Source organism: Tinamus guttatus, unplaced genomic scaffold, assembly GCF_059628265.1.
Source record: "Tinamus guttatus ecotype Peru unplaced genomic scaffold, ASM5962826v1 Tinamus_guttatus_pri_ptg000891l, whole genome shotgun sequence".
Lineage (NCBI taxonomy): Eukaryota > Metazoa > Chordata > Aves > Tinamiformes > Tinamidae > Tinamus > Tinamus guttatus.
Genome location: NW_028289425.1, coordinates 14,127 through 31,724, shown reverse-complemented (window position 1 = coordinate 31,724; position 17,598 = coordinate 14,127). Strand labels below are relative to the sequence as shown.

At 34.7% G+C, this 17,598-nt stretch overlaps 1 protein-coding gene across 1 annotated transcript in view; it reads right to left on the bottom strand.

The window, feature by feature from the left end:
• LOC104581091 (F-BAR domain only protein 2) overlaps nucleotides 1–17,598 on the bottom strand; it is a gene marked incomplete at its 5' end in the record, with an annotated part of 48,594 nt that overhangs the window by 17,794 nt on the left and 13,202 nt on the right. The window contains 8 exon segments of the mRNA XM_088537906.1: nucleotides 870–961; nucleotides 1,624–1,666; nucleotides 2,491–2,515; nucleotides 4,118–4,308; nucleotides 5,449–5,503; nucleotides 10,355–10,379; nucleotides 13,217–13,289; nucleotides 14,737–14,781. Coding sequence (XP_088394032.1) covers nucleotides 870–961; nucleotides 1,624–1,666; nucleotides 2,491–2,515; nucleotides 4,118–4,308; nucleotides 5,449–5,503; nucleotides 10,355–10,379; nucleotides 13,217–13,289; nucleotides 14,737–14,781 — 549 coding nt within the window.

The following is a 17,598-nucleotide window of genomic DNA, read 5'->3' as shown; positions in this document are numbered from 1 at the left end:
TTTCTCAGACATATGGCAAAAGAAACTCTCTACACTAATAGTGCAGGACTTGGAAAAAATAGTTGCAATAAGGAGGCTGTAAGGAACTGCAGAAGCAGCACACCTGCCGCTGTTAGTCAATAATGTAGTCCACCTTATGCCCCCCAAGATAATCAATGCAAATAACGTAAGTAAATATTTTTAGTAAAGGAGACCTAACATAGCAGTAAGATGTGTTTTTGTTTGGGTTTCCTCTTTCTTTTTTTCTAGAAAGCTTTTCAAGTTCCCTCCTCTCAACCTCTCCAAGGCACATCCCCCTGCCCATGAGCTCTCTGGCCTCCCTCTCCCTTGCTGCCTTTTGAGTAAAACAAACCATATTGGCTACTCCATCAATCAGTTTATACACATATATTTATATTGCCCACACTAGTATCCTACAAAATCCTGCAACCAGGCTTCCCATATATGGCATCTTCCTCTTGCTCCCCTCTCCCTCCCCATTCCATTCCTATAATTCCCACTCCCAGTCAGAAACTTCCCCATATTCCAGATTTTCTCCCACTCCCCTGGATTCAGCCAAAACATTTCCCAACAGAACCATGTTTTCCTATAGGAAACAAGTGCCTTGCAGCCAAGCTCTATGGTGGCCTTGTACTCAACAGTTCATAGCTCAATAGGTTTTCCTGGAAGAAGGAAATACACCCATCCCTGCCTGCAGTGCAAGCTCTTCCCACCTCACCGGTGCTGAGAAGCTACATCTGACTCCACCCCCTCCCCCTCCCCGACCCTACTAATCACAGCACATCCCTTTGCAATGGCTTAAAAAAAGCAGCAACGACAGAGCATCCCCGAGAGCATGCAAGTACAGTTTCTGCTATCAAATATTTTACCTGAGGAGGATGAGAACGCCAAGGAGGCTGAAGAAGATTCAAGAGAACTGCTAAAGAGTGGATCCCATGCCAGTAGGTCACTGTTCCCCTTTCTATAGTAAGGGTTGCAATTGGAATACAAATGAAATATATACTCATAAAAATCAAATTATAACTTTGGTAATTCATCTCATGTGTTAGTAACAGCCTTTATATCTAAAAATAAATACTACTTACAGATTGCAGGTCTAGGAACTATTTATACATTATAAATCTATCTGAATTAGTATCTTCTATTACCTTGGTGCAAGTTCACGTGTGAACATATTTCATAACGTCCGTTTTCATATCAACAAAGCATATGTATTCAAAGGGATTTTTTTTCAGTATATGAGACTTGTACACAGAGCTGTCCAAATTTTGGGCTTGTTATCTTAAGGAACACTGTAAAATTGCTGCCTGTATTTGTTTTATTTAAAACTTGAAGATTTTAAACTAAAACCAATATTTAGTAATCATGTAATTATCAATCAAGACACATGAGAATGAAGCAAATACATAAGGGGAAAACAAATACAGAGGGGAAAAAAAGGTTGAAGAATAAAATTCTCCATTGCTTTATAATACCTCATTAACTCTTACAAGGCAACAGATACATAACTGCGCAATAAATATCCAACCCAGTCAGCTGATACTGAGTTTCTGAGTTTTGGATTAAAATAAGAGCAAATTCTCTCCAAAGTGCACTTGATATAATTTAAAAAATTCAACTCACTCATTAGTTGGAGCAGAAAGCTTTGATTTCGTTAACTCTTCACCTAAGCAATAGATACAGAATTATGACCAAAGATGAAATACTTGATTAATAAAAGCATTTAGCTTCATTATAAAAAGATACTAAAAGTTAACAGTTGCAGATCAAAATTAATCATGAATAATTAAAATGGAAAGGAAAAAAAAGGTGTTCTTTCTGATGATACAAATTCAGGTGCTCCAGAAATATTTTCTAAAAGCAGAAGAGTACACAAAATAATGCATTTTGTGAGGAAATATCGATCACCTGAAGGTTCTTCCTTAACTTATATAGCTCATATCAGTTTTATTCTTCAACAAATCACTGTTTGACCTGGCCTGGTTTTCCACTGGAAAGAAAAACAAAGAAAGGATAGAGCCTAATGCTCCATATCTTCTATCTCCATGGAACAAGCAGGGTCTGACCATAACATTGAGAGAGAGTGAGAGTGAGTTTTATTGGTTTGTGGATCATACTAAACTTGGGAGGATGAAGGAATTTCAGAACTAACACAAGCATCATTTCCATGAGGTCTCCCCTTTTGGGTCTGTTCCTCATCACTGTATCAGAACAGAGAACACTTGAGTGTGCAGAATACCGAGAGATCTGTTCACAGCTGCTAACAGCTAACTGAAGTTTTGATCAAAAAAATTCATTTTCTCTTTTGAATTTACTGTGGGTAGTTCAAAGGCAGGTATCATTAAGAGATCTATAACTGTCAAGATAAACCTTTTCTTCTATTTAAAATACTAACATTTAATAATGTTATTCTTTAACAGCAATATATATATATTTATGCTAAGTCAAAAAGACTAGTGTAACAACTAACAGTTACAGATTCACACTTACTGAATGAATTTCGATTCATTTGTGCCTGAAATAGACAAAAGAAGTAGAAATTAAATTTTACAAACTGTCAGCTAGAACACTTAATAGTTGCAAACTTCATGCTTCCACTTTAATTTCCTTTAGCTATTTTGCTTTTGTCACCAGGGAGAACCCTCTGGTGCTTGCAGAAGCAAGGCCACAACATGAGCCAGGGCAGAGCAAGCAGCACACCCCGCACCTGGGTAGGAAAAGGCAGGAACAGAGACGGCCAGCAGCATTAGAAAGGCGCAGGAAATGCAAATACTTCTGGGCAACTGCAGGCAGCCACTGGACTAAAGAATTTTGGGGGGAAACAAATAGAAAAGCAGCAAATAACATTGGAAGTGAGTTAGCAGGTGACAGCTGAAAAAATGAAGAACTGAAAATTGAGTGAGGAGTAACTTCCAGAAAATTAACTCCTTCTAAGTATAATGGATTTGTTACAACATAATAACCACAGGTTTGCTCAGTTCACTTTTCTGCCATCGTACCTGGGCTTATCTATTTTAATACAATAATGGGCTCTGCAGACCTAGTGGCTAGGGACTGCTACACTCCACTCTCAGTCATATTGGACTTTTTTATTCCTGTCAAACCCAAAATCGTTAGCCAGAAGTACAGGTATCCTGTGCTCATTTTTATATGGATCTTAGTTGACTAACTATACTTGTATATCTGAGATATCACTATGGAAATATGCAGAAAATAGAGGCAGAAGTGCTACTGAAGCCTTTATGTACTTAGAATTTGACACACTTCTATTCAGATGGGATTCAAAACATAATGCAATTCTGTACCTTTCTACAGTGCCTTCTTCTTGCTGGAATCTTCCTGTTCTTTAGAAAGATTAATGTAAAATTGTATAAACAAGGCTTCAGTAAGTATTACTAAATTTCTTTACAGGACATTTACATGTCATTAAAAGCTGACAGCTTTCCTACCATATAGCATATCTGACAGATAGGAACAGAAACATTCCCAAGTTTTCCCCAGTAACTCCCTTACAGACTGTACTTTCTCAATTTTAATTTACAAATAACAATAAAAAGTCATTCTGTACTTACAGGACTGTGCCTCTGCTGTCAAAACATGAGGAAAAATGGGAAAACCATCATTAATATTTTAATATAGTATGCATATTTTCCTTAAAAACATCCTTAAGCCATCCTTACTGTACTAACATAATTTAAAACTGCTTGTTTATAATATCACTGCTTGGTTTAAAGAATCATTCTACAGTTTGTTGTGACTACATACAATAAAAATGTTCTGTAAAAATCACAGAATCTGAATATGATCTGTATGTTACTTGATACTGATAAGCAAACTATATTAAAAGCCATGCTCAGCTAATTCCACATGTATTCAAATCTATTGCAGTGGCAAGAGCAGAAAGATAAGGACTGAGCAGCTTTCCTCAAAAAGAAAACTAAAAGCTGAAAAGGGAGAAAAACATTACATCATGATAAAGCATATTAAAGACAGCCTAGGGAACAAGAAAAATAATCACCAAACCTGAACCTAGAATAAATTCTGAACAGTAAAACATATGTTCACGCTAAAGATTCCTTACCACTTTTCTTCTATACTAATTAGAAATACAAGAAACAGGATTACTTACAGATATTGCTGGAGAAAGAGCAATGTTCCCTATAGATACTTTTAATTCATCCAAAGAAGCCATTGTGCACTGAGAACTATGATTTGGCTGTACAGGTTTTATTTCTACATGGAACCTCCTGGGTTCATCATCTTCAGAGTCAGAATCACTAGATGAATAGAAATGGTTCTCTTTGGTATGTTTTTCTCAGTTAAGGTGGAAGTATTTCAAATTCATCTGCTTAATCCATTTCTCACATAATATCTAGAAAATTCACATATTAAGTAAACATCCCAGATAAAAAACTACTGACAAAGCTCTTTGTGTCCTTTATAGACACTTCATATATGTTCACTGGTCAATTTTTATACCTACTCTGGCCTTTACACTCCATTAATCTTCACAATGGTATTTGTTATGGAAGGTACTATTACATAACTAAAGGAGCGCATAGATGAAGGCAACAGGACAAAGGGAAGGTTTTACAGTAACAATAATTTTGTATTTTAAATTTATGACTTGCACTGTTCAGCTAAGCACTGTACTGCACCTAGGGAAGTGGCAAGCATTGTACCAATTTTTAAATGAAGTGAGGGGAACTACTGACCTTTTGGAGTAACAGTGCAATACCAGTGGCAGCTCATAGACATAAAGTAGAGGAAGCAACAGCTACCATTACTTGCCCTTTTTGCAGAATGGCACTACAAATTGTACCCTTGAATCTTACCCTTCAAATGAAGGATAGTGAAAACCATGAGCCTCCATAAAACAAAACAGCCTATAAAATAGGCCTATTCTATGTATCAAATCTATTATTAAAAACACAATAAAAGCACCAATTAGAAACAGTATGTGGTGAAATAAACTCTATTCCCAGATGTTGGAGCTCCCAATCTTTTTTATGTCATGAAAAGGGAGGGAGGGTGCAGGTATAAAATATATAGCCCCTCATGCTTAAAAGAGAATGCTATTTTACAAATCCTGTGGAAGCTTTTCATGGAGGAACATCTACATGGTCACCTTGATTTATTTTCTTCAAACTTTTTTTTTTTTTTTTTTAAAAAAAAACCACTTCAGGTTAAAAAAAAATCCTCTTAAAGTTCCCAAGACACTTAGTCTAACATTCTTTTCAAAAAGTCCCTCCGGCATTTACACACACAAACTGACAAATCTAGCCTAGACCAAACTTGATACTTTTTCTGGAAGCTACAAACATACAAAGTTGCAACATAAGCATGGAAGTCATCTTCCTCTACTTAACACTTTAATCAGTACTTCACCTCTCCAGAGAATTGTAAAAACAAAAAAATAACTAAACAAAATAAAAATCAAAAGGATATTCTGTGCTGCTTCTGGTTTAATACTGTATCCTTCATCATCCACATCAGGAATATTCTAGAAATGACCAAAAAAAAAGATATGGTATTGACAAATAACGTAAAAATTTGCTGTTCTTAAATTATACCATATTTTATATCACTGACAATTTAAAATTTGATTACAACAGGTTATTCACTATTAATCATTACACAGCTATCTCACATTATCCTCTATAGTTCAGAAGCTGTGTAAAAGATGAGACCAGAACAGGACGTGACCAAAAAATATTTGATTATGACATTATGTATTTTAATTATACAATATAAAATATAAACATTGCTTAATATTTAAAAATGTTATATTTTCAAATATTTTAGTTTTAATTTTAAATGTTAATTAAGCCTATCATTCTCTTGGCCCCAAATATTTTCCTCTTTTCTACTTTTAATTCTTTTGGCTAGACCAGTGGAGGCTTTGGTGGATGCAAGAGCACAAACCTTATGAAGTGCTGGCCGATACTTTAATAGCTGAGCAAAAGCATTCCAAGTTACACAGGACGCCACTTGTTCTTTCCCCCTTGAAAAGGCAGCAATGTTTGTACCATTGCTTTAGCAAAGAACATTCAAATGAGGTTAAAAAGCCTTGATGAAAATTTGGATCTTACAATAGGAGTGCTCAAAATCAAGTTCCCAAGTACTAATTTATACATGACCAGCACTGTCCTCGATTTTTAAACTTAAGCATCCAGGAATTTCCATCTAGTTCAGCTGTTCCATTCTTGCGAGCAATTAAAGGTAAACTGCAGATAATTTCATTAGAAATCATTTAGAAATTTTAGCTAGGCACTTAGATTCATAAAAGCACTTTGGGAGAAAGAAAAACTGTCTCTAATATGATAAGCTAATTTTCTAATATGATACTTTAGAAATTTAAAGTATGTGTCCCCTCCATCACACTGACACATATATTACTTATAAATGGATAGGCACAAATACACAGAAAGTTTCCCCCATCCAAAAGAGAGGAATAAAAGCCCATTTAATATCTCTGCATTCTTAGTCAGTCTACATTAATATTATGGTAATAGTAATTACAAAAAACACACAACCAGATCTCTTCAGAATGTAGTGATCTTACCAGCTATAAGTTTCTCATTAAAAATGACAAAATTTATATACAAAGTCATTTATTCTAAAATATCAGTTTATCCTTACTCTATTACAAAGTAAGCTCTAGGAGGCAGTTTGACTGAAAGAAATATATAAAATGTCTAAAAGACAGTAAGGTAACAGAAAATGACTTATGCAGGATATTTCAAGCCAGTAAGCAGACACTTAACCTAAAATTTGAAGCAAAATTTAAAGAAACGTTCACATTGAATAATCTTTGAGTTACTGAGAGAGATAACAAATAGTATGCTTGGTCTTCTATTTCTTTTATAAGTTTATTTTATTTTTTTCTTTTATTCTTTCTTATTTCTTTTATTAACAAACACACAAAAACGTACTAAGAGTAGGATCACACGGTCCAGTACCTTAGCTCCACTTACTTGAATCAGGGTTCTTATCTACGCTTGACCTCAGACTAACCTTGTTTCCTTGTTTTTATATCAAAAAATACTAATGAAACTTGACATCAAAGTAAACGGAACAAAAACATATAGCTAGAGGGTAGGTACATGTTCCTACAATACTATAATTTCTGAATTCTGAACCAATTCTAGGCAATTTTCAATACCTAAGGATCACTCATGGTTGAGAGGAATTGAAAAAAAAAATTAAATATACCACATTTACTTTTTCTTCCAGCCAGGCCAGATATGTAAAGGATATTATTACTGAGAACATGCAAGAAAAATGACAGTAACTGGCAAATTTCTGAATTTATATGTACACTATTAGTACTAAAGGGTGGAAAAGATCTATAATGCACCTTTGAGTTGACAAATTGTGTCATACCAGCAAAATGGTACCTCAAAAATCTTACTTGCAAATTACATAGTAATTTCAAAATATATTTTTTGGGAGGAACAGTTCTCATTACTTCCCAAAACATCACAATTTTATTTACTAATTCATTACGTAACAGCAGAAGATGGCCATTTGGCTGAGATATACGTTCGCAAGGACAAAATAGATACAAATAAAACTGCCTACACAAAAAGCCAGAGGACTAAACTTTCTGTTCCCAAAACTTGAGAATTCCAGTCACTCCTTTGGGTCAGATTCTTTGCCCTATCCAAAAGCACGAGAAGCCACAGGGATAGCGTGTTGCTGATTCCTCGGAGGAACACATGGAGGACAGGAGGGGAGCACTTGGAGTCTGCCACCGCCTACTTCCTCTGGCCCATTATCAGCAATGTTAGCACAGTGCCCAGGTTGCTCATAGGGTCAAGCAGAGAGAAACCTGAGCTGGACTTCACCTTGATTTTTGCTTATTTTCTCTTCTCCTGAGATACTGACAATGCTTACAAGAACTTCTCTCCAAAGTTTTCCTGAGGGCATGCTTCCAGATACTGCTGAGCTGAACAGCTCCCTATTTCTAACAAGATTAACTTTCTACTGTTTTACTGAACCAGATTAGACTTCCTGTGCAACCAGAGGAAGACCAAAGCCACCTCAAGGTAAGCACATGAAGACAGCCTGGAACAGGAGAAAAGGGGTCTCTCCAGACATCCTTGGGACGTAAATTTAGCTCAGCACATCCTTAGGTTGAGGTAGAGATGTGGCATATTCTTAACGTCCTCTCTTTAGGTGGCATAAACCCCAAAGACACTGAAGACAGGGGCCAGTTACCCTCTTATGCTGCCTGGGGTGCAGAAAGCAAGAAAAAGTGGTAGTCAAAATGCTCCTGTCTTGTACCGTGACTGCTTCGTACCTCCTCATTACAAAATTTCCAGATAAGAATTAACAATTTATTCACATGCATTAATATTATGTTTTCCAATGCATATCATCTGGCAGCTATAAATCAGGATGAGTACAAGTAGACAGTTTCTCACAGATAAACCCCAAAACTTCCACTTTAAGTGGAAGTCTTTAAGACGTACCGCAGAATACACTGCAGTAGATATTTTCAACTAGTGAGAAGGCCCTAATGGCACTGACTACTTCCTTTTCCAAGTTTAAATACATTTCCAAGTTCGAATTTCTGAAATGTATAAGTACTAAAAAGATGTATACAAAGCAAATCATAATAGAGATACCAACACAGATAGCAATAGCTATTTAGATTAAGTTTGAAAACTGAAACAGGAATGAAATCTTTAAGTAAAAGACAAGGAAATGATAAGTATCTGAGGTAGGACCTTCCAGAGAAGGCTGCCAGCCTTAAAATACACTAGCACTCTGAGGACGAACTGCTCATAAAGAGTGAATGAATCTCAGCGACGGTGCTCTGCACTATTTTTCATGGTAGTGACTTTAATAGCTTCTGTTATTAAAGGATTCTCCCATTTAGAATAATACTGTTACTTGTGAAAAGCAAAAAGAAATGATAGACCATATTCTGAAGTCCAAATGAACTCATAAGATGTTGAGCACAAAACAAATGAGAACGCAAGCATCACTTTTGTTGTTAGGCACTATGGAAGTTTTTTTTTTTTTTTTTTTTTAACATTTGTTTTTACCATGCATAAATTACATCTAGACAGTAGAATTTAATTGTATGTTCATGCAGTGTGCCTCATGAAGCCACAAACAATATCAGACATGTTTACTGTTGAATTAATAATTAAAAATATCAAAACAAGCAAGTAAGAAAATAAACACTACAAATCAAAGCCAGTTGTTTTACTCCAGTGACTCAACCTAAACTGTCAAAAGACATTAAGGGCTTGATAATTCTAGGAATAATTCTAAGGTACTTTTCTTTAAACGTCCCAAGAAAAGAATTCTGCTTTAAAATTAATCTGCTTCTGTATAGGATAAAAAGCTTGTCTCAAATAATCTTTACAAAGCTCTTTATATACATATGCTTCATTATTTGGTTAATCTTCCTTATTAAGGCTCTGCCTTATTAAGAAAAAGAAAAGGTTCTACTAGAACTTTTTAAACCAAGTATCTATCTTTTATTTTAATATTAGGTCCTAAAACTCACAGATATTGAATGCAAAGAAGAAAATTCATGTAACCAGTGAACTTGGAAAATTAAACTGTTTAATATAATTGACATCTACATAAGACAACTGAAAAACAAATCAGTCTACAGAAAATCACTTCAGTCATTCTGTAAACATTTCTCTGCTGTTGCCATATGGAGTCACACTCACTGTACATATAGTTCAAGACAACATATATGCTTAAAGTAAACACAAAAGGCTCAATTCAGAAATAAAAAGCATTAACATTAATTTCATTTGCAACTGCCTCCTCTTTGAAGTTAATGAATAAAATTGTAAAATGTATCGCAGACTAAAAATAGCAATGAAAAACAGATCATGAATAAAGACTATCTACAGATTGTTCATTTAAAGCAGTATTTAAGTACATATATTCCTACACTCTACTGGCAGCAATCACGCAGAGCTCCATTAATATTGGAAAGATTTTCCAGAGAGACAGTAATAAAGAAAGGAAAATGAGGAGGCAATGTTAGATCCACAAGAAAGTAGTGTGAAAGTAACTCACTTAGAACCTATTAGCTAGTTAATTAAAACTCTGTGAACCTTCAAAATAAAATAGCAAATTGCAGTAAAAATATGTTATTTTAAACCTAAAACTGTTAGGAAATATAAATGCATTAGTGAAACACTTGTGCATGCTGCATGTTCTGAGCAAAACTATCACTTCAACTATGCCATCAGAATAGTAAAACTCTTATCACAGTATTAATACTTTATGGAACCTGGATGTAAGCCAAGTTTAGTTAGACTTAATGGCTGATCAGTTTAGCTTATATGCTTGTGTTAGAAATAAGTCTACTTACAACTGAGTCTGCATCTGGACATTCCCTATTAAAAAAAAAAAAGAAAATTTACAATTATAAAATACAAAAATTAGTTTCCTCAAACAGTTTTGTGCTTCCTTTATTAATTTCAAACAATTTGAAACATCACATTTGTCCCATTTCTCTCTCAAACTCTTAAAATTTACAGTCTATACATGCATTCAACAGCATGAAATTTAAATAAAAGAAGCAGAAATAACCATAGAAGAAAACTGTACAATAAATATTGAAAATATGAAGTTGCAAACTTCAGGCCCTAACTTGTTCTGGGAGCAGGGTTAGAGGAGCGGAGGAATCAAGGGAAGACAGGAGTACCAGGCTGTATTTAAAATACTATTTGTGAATACCCACCATGCTTTGCTATTCAGGCAAATATAGTCAACAACTTTGTGAAGGTGAATATAATTAAGAGTCAAGTCCTTGGATGATGTGTATAATAAATCATAGTCAACAATTATAACAAACTGTCCACATGCAATTGCAATTCATTTTCAAACTAAACTATCTTCTTGGAAAGCCTAAACAGGTTAAATGTACAATGCACAATGTCTTTAAAAACAGGTATGAAAACTTGCACACATGGAAACACGAATGTGGAACTCAGCGCAGACGGTAAGGAAGCTGGCAGTGAACAGCACCGTGCAGAAGTGTGTGCTCCATTCAACTGGAGCCTTACCTCCCCTGCTTGCTCAGAGAAATTCAGAGACAGGCAAATAGCTGCTTTAAAAAGCATCTTTACAGCTTGAAGAGATGAACAGTTAGAAAAATTAATTTCTCATGTTTGCAATAGAGAAAGGCTGGAGAGGTGGGAAATGAGGACATCGAGATTTAGATGGGAGTGCTTTTACATAGCTAGGTGCATGATCTTTCTTTCAAGGTGAAAGAATAAGTTCACACTTCCAGTACAGGGTAATACATCCAGCAAGTGAGGACTCTCTAAGGGAATTCAAGGATTGTAGCTTACAACTAAGACAGGAAGGTTTTTTCCTCACAGAGGAAATGTCTGGTAATAGAGCCTGTAACAACATCATTGACTGAAAGATGAAGTCAGAAAAAACAGACTGTCAGTAAAATTTTAAGGTGATGATAAATAACTATTAGAATATTATACTTAGGTATAAAATGGATCATCAACTATTCAAAAACCTAATATTAAAAATGTGATATTCCTGTTAAATTAGAGAAGGATAAATGCAAGCATCTGTAAAAATCTATAGCTTGTCTTATATAGGAGATCAGTATCAGGCAGCCATACTTTCTTTCCGACCTTAGTACCCATTTGCTTCTGTATTGTATATATATACAGATACAAATAGAATAATATAAATCAAGTTCTAGCTCAAGTCATAGAAAGTCAGGCAACTTTTTTCCCATTTCAGAACAGCTGCACTGACCTATATTGTTTTACAACATCACTGTGCCATGTGAGACAATTTGTCCTAGAAAGCCTCCCATATTACCTTTCATCATTAAATGAAACTTTTTTGGAAAATGACAGTTTTTGGAAAAGTATCCAGATGCCATGGAGCAGCATATACAGATATGAAATGTTTCAGAGTGTATAGATGAATCTGCAACTCCTCCGTGCCCCCCAAAATTCTTCCGATACAGGTAGAGGAAAAATAACCTGAGTCAAGATTTGCCATCTGATATACCTGGCAAGGTCAAACTGGAAACTTTCTGGCCTCTAGTGGCTCCAGAAAAATAATATTAGCTGCCCTAAATCTTTGCTGGGGCCAGATAAAATTTTATCATCTCCCAAAGAATGGATAGAAGGAAATGCCTAGACTGCAAACAAGTTAATATATGATATGAAATTAGTATGAGTAACAGCCCACTTTGTGGTCAAAACAATTTTTCTTTTGGTCAAGAAAAGCAGATAGCTTCTTTTTTAATACTCAATCCTATCAAAGAGACTGCTTTCCAAAGAATTAAATGCAAAGATCAAAAGGCTATCAATGGAACATTCGAAACACACTTTTTGGCTGCTATTTGATATAGGAATGTTTCTGCATCGCATAAAAAAATCTGTACAAATTACATTTCAAGAGAGAAAGGATTATTTTAAAGTGTAGTAAAAGCATTTAAAACACCAAAATTCTCAAATCTGTACATCACTCTAAATATTTTAAACTAAATCCTTATCAGAAGAAATAAGGCCTTGCAACAGAAAAGTATTCTCAGATTATTGATCAGATTATTACTTGAGCATATTAAAGTATGTAAGGCAGAGTGTGTGGGGAAGATTAAATCACAAATGAAGAGAAACATAAAGGAGTATTGTAAACAACAACAAAAAGTAACACCTCTGAGTCCTAATGACATCAATATAGAGAGGAGAAAAATATTGTTAAGAAGTGTAACCATTATTAAATAACAAAAGAACAACAGCCATAGGGCTTTTGCACTTTGTACATGTAAACACACACTATGTGCTGTTCTTAGATCACAAATTCCTAAGCATGTTATTTAAAAACTAAAAGCAGTTAAAAAAAAGTTTTAAAATATTGCCATTTTGAAAATATTTCTGAATATCTCAGTTTCTTTTTAATTATAAGCTATTTTTGAATCATATTTTCTACAGTGTTTAAATGTCTACACAAGGGAGAACTACTTACCTATGCAGAGAAAACAAGGAAACATATCAGCAAACTAGTAAGTACTTAGTTACTTAACATCTTTAGTTACAAAAATCTTAAATGTCTTAATGTTTTCATATTGATAGCATTCCTTTAAAACTGCATTATAAAAATCACTAACTTTTGTTAATCATTAGCTAATGCTTATCTCCAGATTTTTGTTTCCACACAACTGAAAGCTTCAAGCTAGAAATATACTTACACAGATTCAGTATCTTTTTCTTTTTTCATTATTCCTGATAAACCAAAAGGTTTTCTCTTCCGTGGTTTTATCCCTATTAAACAAACATTTTTCATGTAAAAATCAGAGATGAGCATACACTTAGCAAAGTGCAACACTAGCGCATACCAATGTCAATACCTTCTAAATGTTGCTATAATGAATGATACGAGCCTAACGTTGGGGTAGACATGAAAAAAAAAAAAAAAAAAAAAGCAATACTTCAGTAATGTGAGACTGCAGCTTCTTTTGCGGAAGGTGGGTGCATTGCCAGTTTTGAGGGAAGAGACTTTGCTCACAGAAACTCAGGAGGAGCCTGCTGAGCTGCAGCCAATGCCCTGGGCTCAGAGCCTGCCCCTCTCAGTGCTGCTCTCACTGCCCCAAGTGGCGCTGGCAGCCACGAGCCACAGCCTCTTGTAGGAAGTAGGACCTGGGTCCCGTGCAAAAGTGAATGTCTGCAGCTCTCCAGTTGATCCTGGGCTTATTAAATCCCTGTGCAAGGCTAGCTCCTGCTGAGCCTGGAACCATGCCTTCCCTCTATATTTTCTTCCCCGTTTTTAGCACTGGATACATATAGCTATAATGCATACAAAAAAAAGTTTTCTTTCATATCCATTTAATACACTGAAAATGAAATACATTTTAAGTCTGCATCAGGCGCTCTCCTCGATTTTTTGCTGAAGCAAGTGCAAAATTTCATTACACAGCAAATATAAGTAGAAATTATTATAATACGTAAGAAATTTTCTTGGTGAAATAACTAAAAATTTCATATATCAGGCAGCTATAAACTCAGGCACATTTTCTATTTTAACAGAGGCAGAAATAATTGCTCCAAAATTATTTTTAAATATAGAGTCTGGGATTTATTTCCTTTCTGTGCTTTATCCAGTCAAAATTCGACACAAATGGAGTATGAAAGTAGTTCTGAAGATGGAACTTTTCTGTTTCAGTCAGAAATGATTTTAAGCCCCTCAAATGCAATCTTGGCAACTTTAAGAATTGTCAGTTGCTACAGCTATACTGTCAACCCCTTTGTCCCAAAGTAAATATATAGCCTATACTAATAAAATGGCTCTTAACCACTTAAAACAATCCCTAAGCAAAATAAGCACCATCAATAAAATAACGCCTTGTGAGCAGAACTCTGTTAGAATTGGTATAACCAACATGGCAACAATGGACACAGCCTGAGCCATATTTTGACACTTGTAAATTAAGTTACAGTCATAAGTGAACCAGATCCAATGAGAGGGTCTTAGCCAAGGTATATTTATAAAAACATTAAAAATTTCTGACAACTGTGCATTAGATTACTACAGTATTGTAAATCTTATTTTGGTAGAAGTTTGAACATTACATATTTAAAAGGAATAATTGCTTGTTAGCCTATCAGAATACTGCAAATTCATACAATTTCATGTGCTCAATACCATTCATTCCTCAGTTCCAGATTTTATCCACAGCATTTTTATGTAAAAAACTATACTACAGCAACTTACCTTCAACTGCACTAGATGTGTTACATTCCTCAAATTCAATAGGGCCTTAAAGAAATTACAATTAAGGTAAACATTAGGTTAAATTTAATCTCAAATGAAGGTCAATCACTAAGATGTTTTAAACACTATAAATATTTCCTTAAGAGACTAGATAATCTAATAAAAACCTTAGATAACTGTGAAAACCATAATTGCTCTGTAAGCGGTCAGCTGGCAAACATGCACATGTACAGCAAATTATGTTTCCATGCTTTCATAAGAACAAAAAAGTGCACACTGTCTAAATACAATCTAAATGCCTGTTATTTCAACTTCATGAAGCATATCTAATTAGTTTCCTCCTCTTCAAAATAGCATCTGTAACAGTTTCAGCATGAGGTTTTAGATTTATCTATTTATCTACTTTTAAGAAAAGAAGAACTATTAATAGAAAAATCAAAAAGTAAAAAATCAAAGCTACAGGTCTTAGAAGTTCCCACTTTTGCTATTTCTATATTGTTAGTTCTCCTGTTTATCATCATAGCCATTTATTTGGACAGCTAAAAGTGATGTGAACAATCTTACACACAGCAGTAATGAAGATAAAATCTTTAAAAATTTTAAGACTGTAAACATGACAAAATAGTAGAGGACACTGTGTTAAGTGTAGTATAAATTAATCACTGAAGTTTTCTATTATAGATAATGCAAGATAGGAATCAATTTTCTTTGCAAAGTCTTAACCCCCATTTGTCAATCTGGCCAGGTCTAAAATTTGTTTAACCCAATGATAAGTCATTTTAGGAAGCTGAAGCTGAGGTGGAGAAAAACAACAACAACAAAATAAACCCAATGATTTTCTGTAAGACCTTCAGGGAGCTGAAGTGTCTGACTCACAGGAGCACGTGGGCCAGTGCAAAGAGGGCAGCACAAACCTCAGCGAGGGACCTTTCCCCTGTTCCCTACCAACAATCAGCTGCTGCTCGAGACAGGAGCTGCGAGCCCTGGGATGCAGTGGGTATTGCTCATCTGTAAGTTACCGTTCTGAGAGCATGCACACAAATTCATACACATTACAGTTAAGATTGAAGAAAAAAAAAGTTTTCTATTTTGCACTCTGAGGCAGCCAAATTTTCTTTTTGTCAGACTTGACCAACTACGTTGAGTGAAAGATTTGAATCTGGAAAATTTCAATCAACTTAAAGCCAAGTGATTGTGTAAACCTCAAATACAGAGCTTACGTTCATTCCTGCCCCAAACACATTTGCACATAAGCATTCTCTTTTTTCTCTTTAGTTTTGAAATTATGATTATCATAGAGCATCCACTATAAACACGAGCTGCACAGTTTGCAGGGTGCCTTCACACAAAAGTGTACTTGAAAGCATTTTCCAGTGTTTTCACTCTTACTCTTTAAAATGAAGACCATAGTCTTAAAATAATTAACCAACAGAAACAGATCTTAACTATCAGAAATGTACAGACTACAAGTTTCATTTTGTTTCTAACAGTACAACATAACAAATCATTATGCTATAATTAGAGATGCCACAATGAAGCTAAAAAACAATTTAGCTGTGAATTAGCTTTGCGAATTAAATATAAATTAATTCTAGGTGTATAACTCATAGAACTATGTACCTTCAACATTTATATTTACCAACCCCTAAAATGCATATTTAACTATTGCAATCTAAAATTGTGTTTGATCTAGTATAAACATTGCATTCTGGTGGATTTTTCGGAATTGCAAATGAAAACGTTATACTTGCATCAAAAAGACAACTAAAAAACTGACAATATAATTCCATTCTCATTAATGTTAAACAAAGTGAATTATTTTCATCATAATGCTACATAAAATCTACATTAATTTTCTGTGAAATTTTGCAGACATTTGATGAAAATAATGTGCTCAAAACAAGATTTGTATTAACTGCAATAAAAAAATCCCTGCTATTAAAAAAAAAAAAAAAAAAAAAGGTAAATCACCAGCAGGATGAGGTCCCAGCACTTGCAACCATTGAAATCATTGATATTCTTAGAATAATTTTCCAGCAATTCCCTATGGGAAGTTTGGTGTTGATTCTCATCAAAACTTGTCTTAAAGTAATTGTTTAGCCCCCAAATAAAGCTCTTGAGGGCAGAATATCACTATTACTTACTATTCAAATATTTGATATTTCAAATATCTGTCTAATTATTCAAAACGGTAAGACCAAATACAACTTCCAAACCATTCTCTCAGTCTACCATATAATGTAAATTCATCAGCAGCTCTTTAGGCAGCTCTTCCAATACCCTTTGCTCTCCATTAAATACTCAGAGAAACAGTGTGCTCCACAAGTCAGCAAATCTGGTCATGTCACAAAAAAACACAACACAACACAACACATTGGAGAACTGTAGACATCTACATTCCAGCACTGATTTCATCAACATTTTGTTTTAGGTATTTAAACTCTATTGTTCAAAATATATTGAGCAAGAAATTCAGAAGAACACCGTAAAACAGAGACCGAAGGACAAACCCATTACTTCTTTGGCACTACACTTCAGACAATACATTTTTCATCACTTTGTTAATTCAACTACTTCTGTTCCTTGCTTCTATACACATTCCCATTTGGCCAGGAGAAAAAAAGAACCAGCAAAAGTCAAATCAACCACACTCACCCCAAAACGAAAACAGAAGGAAAAAGATTGTAAGCACCATACAGACTTAAATACATTTTTAGAGCAATGCAATATGCATGCTTTCTCAGAATACCATCTTTTTTTGCAGCCTTTGCAGCTACTAATAGTGATCCCCAGACTTTTAAATGTCCTATGTTCCTCACTGAAATATATAAACATTCAAGATTCATGTAAAACTCAGGGTAA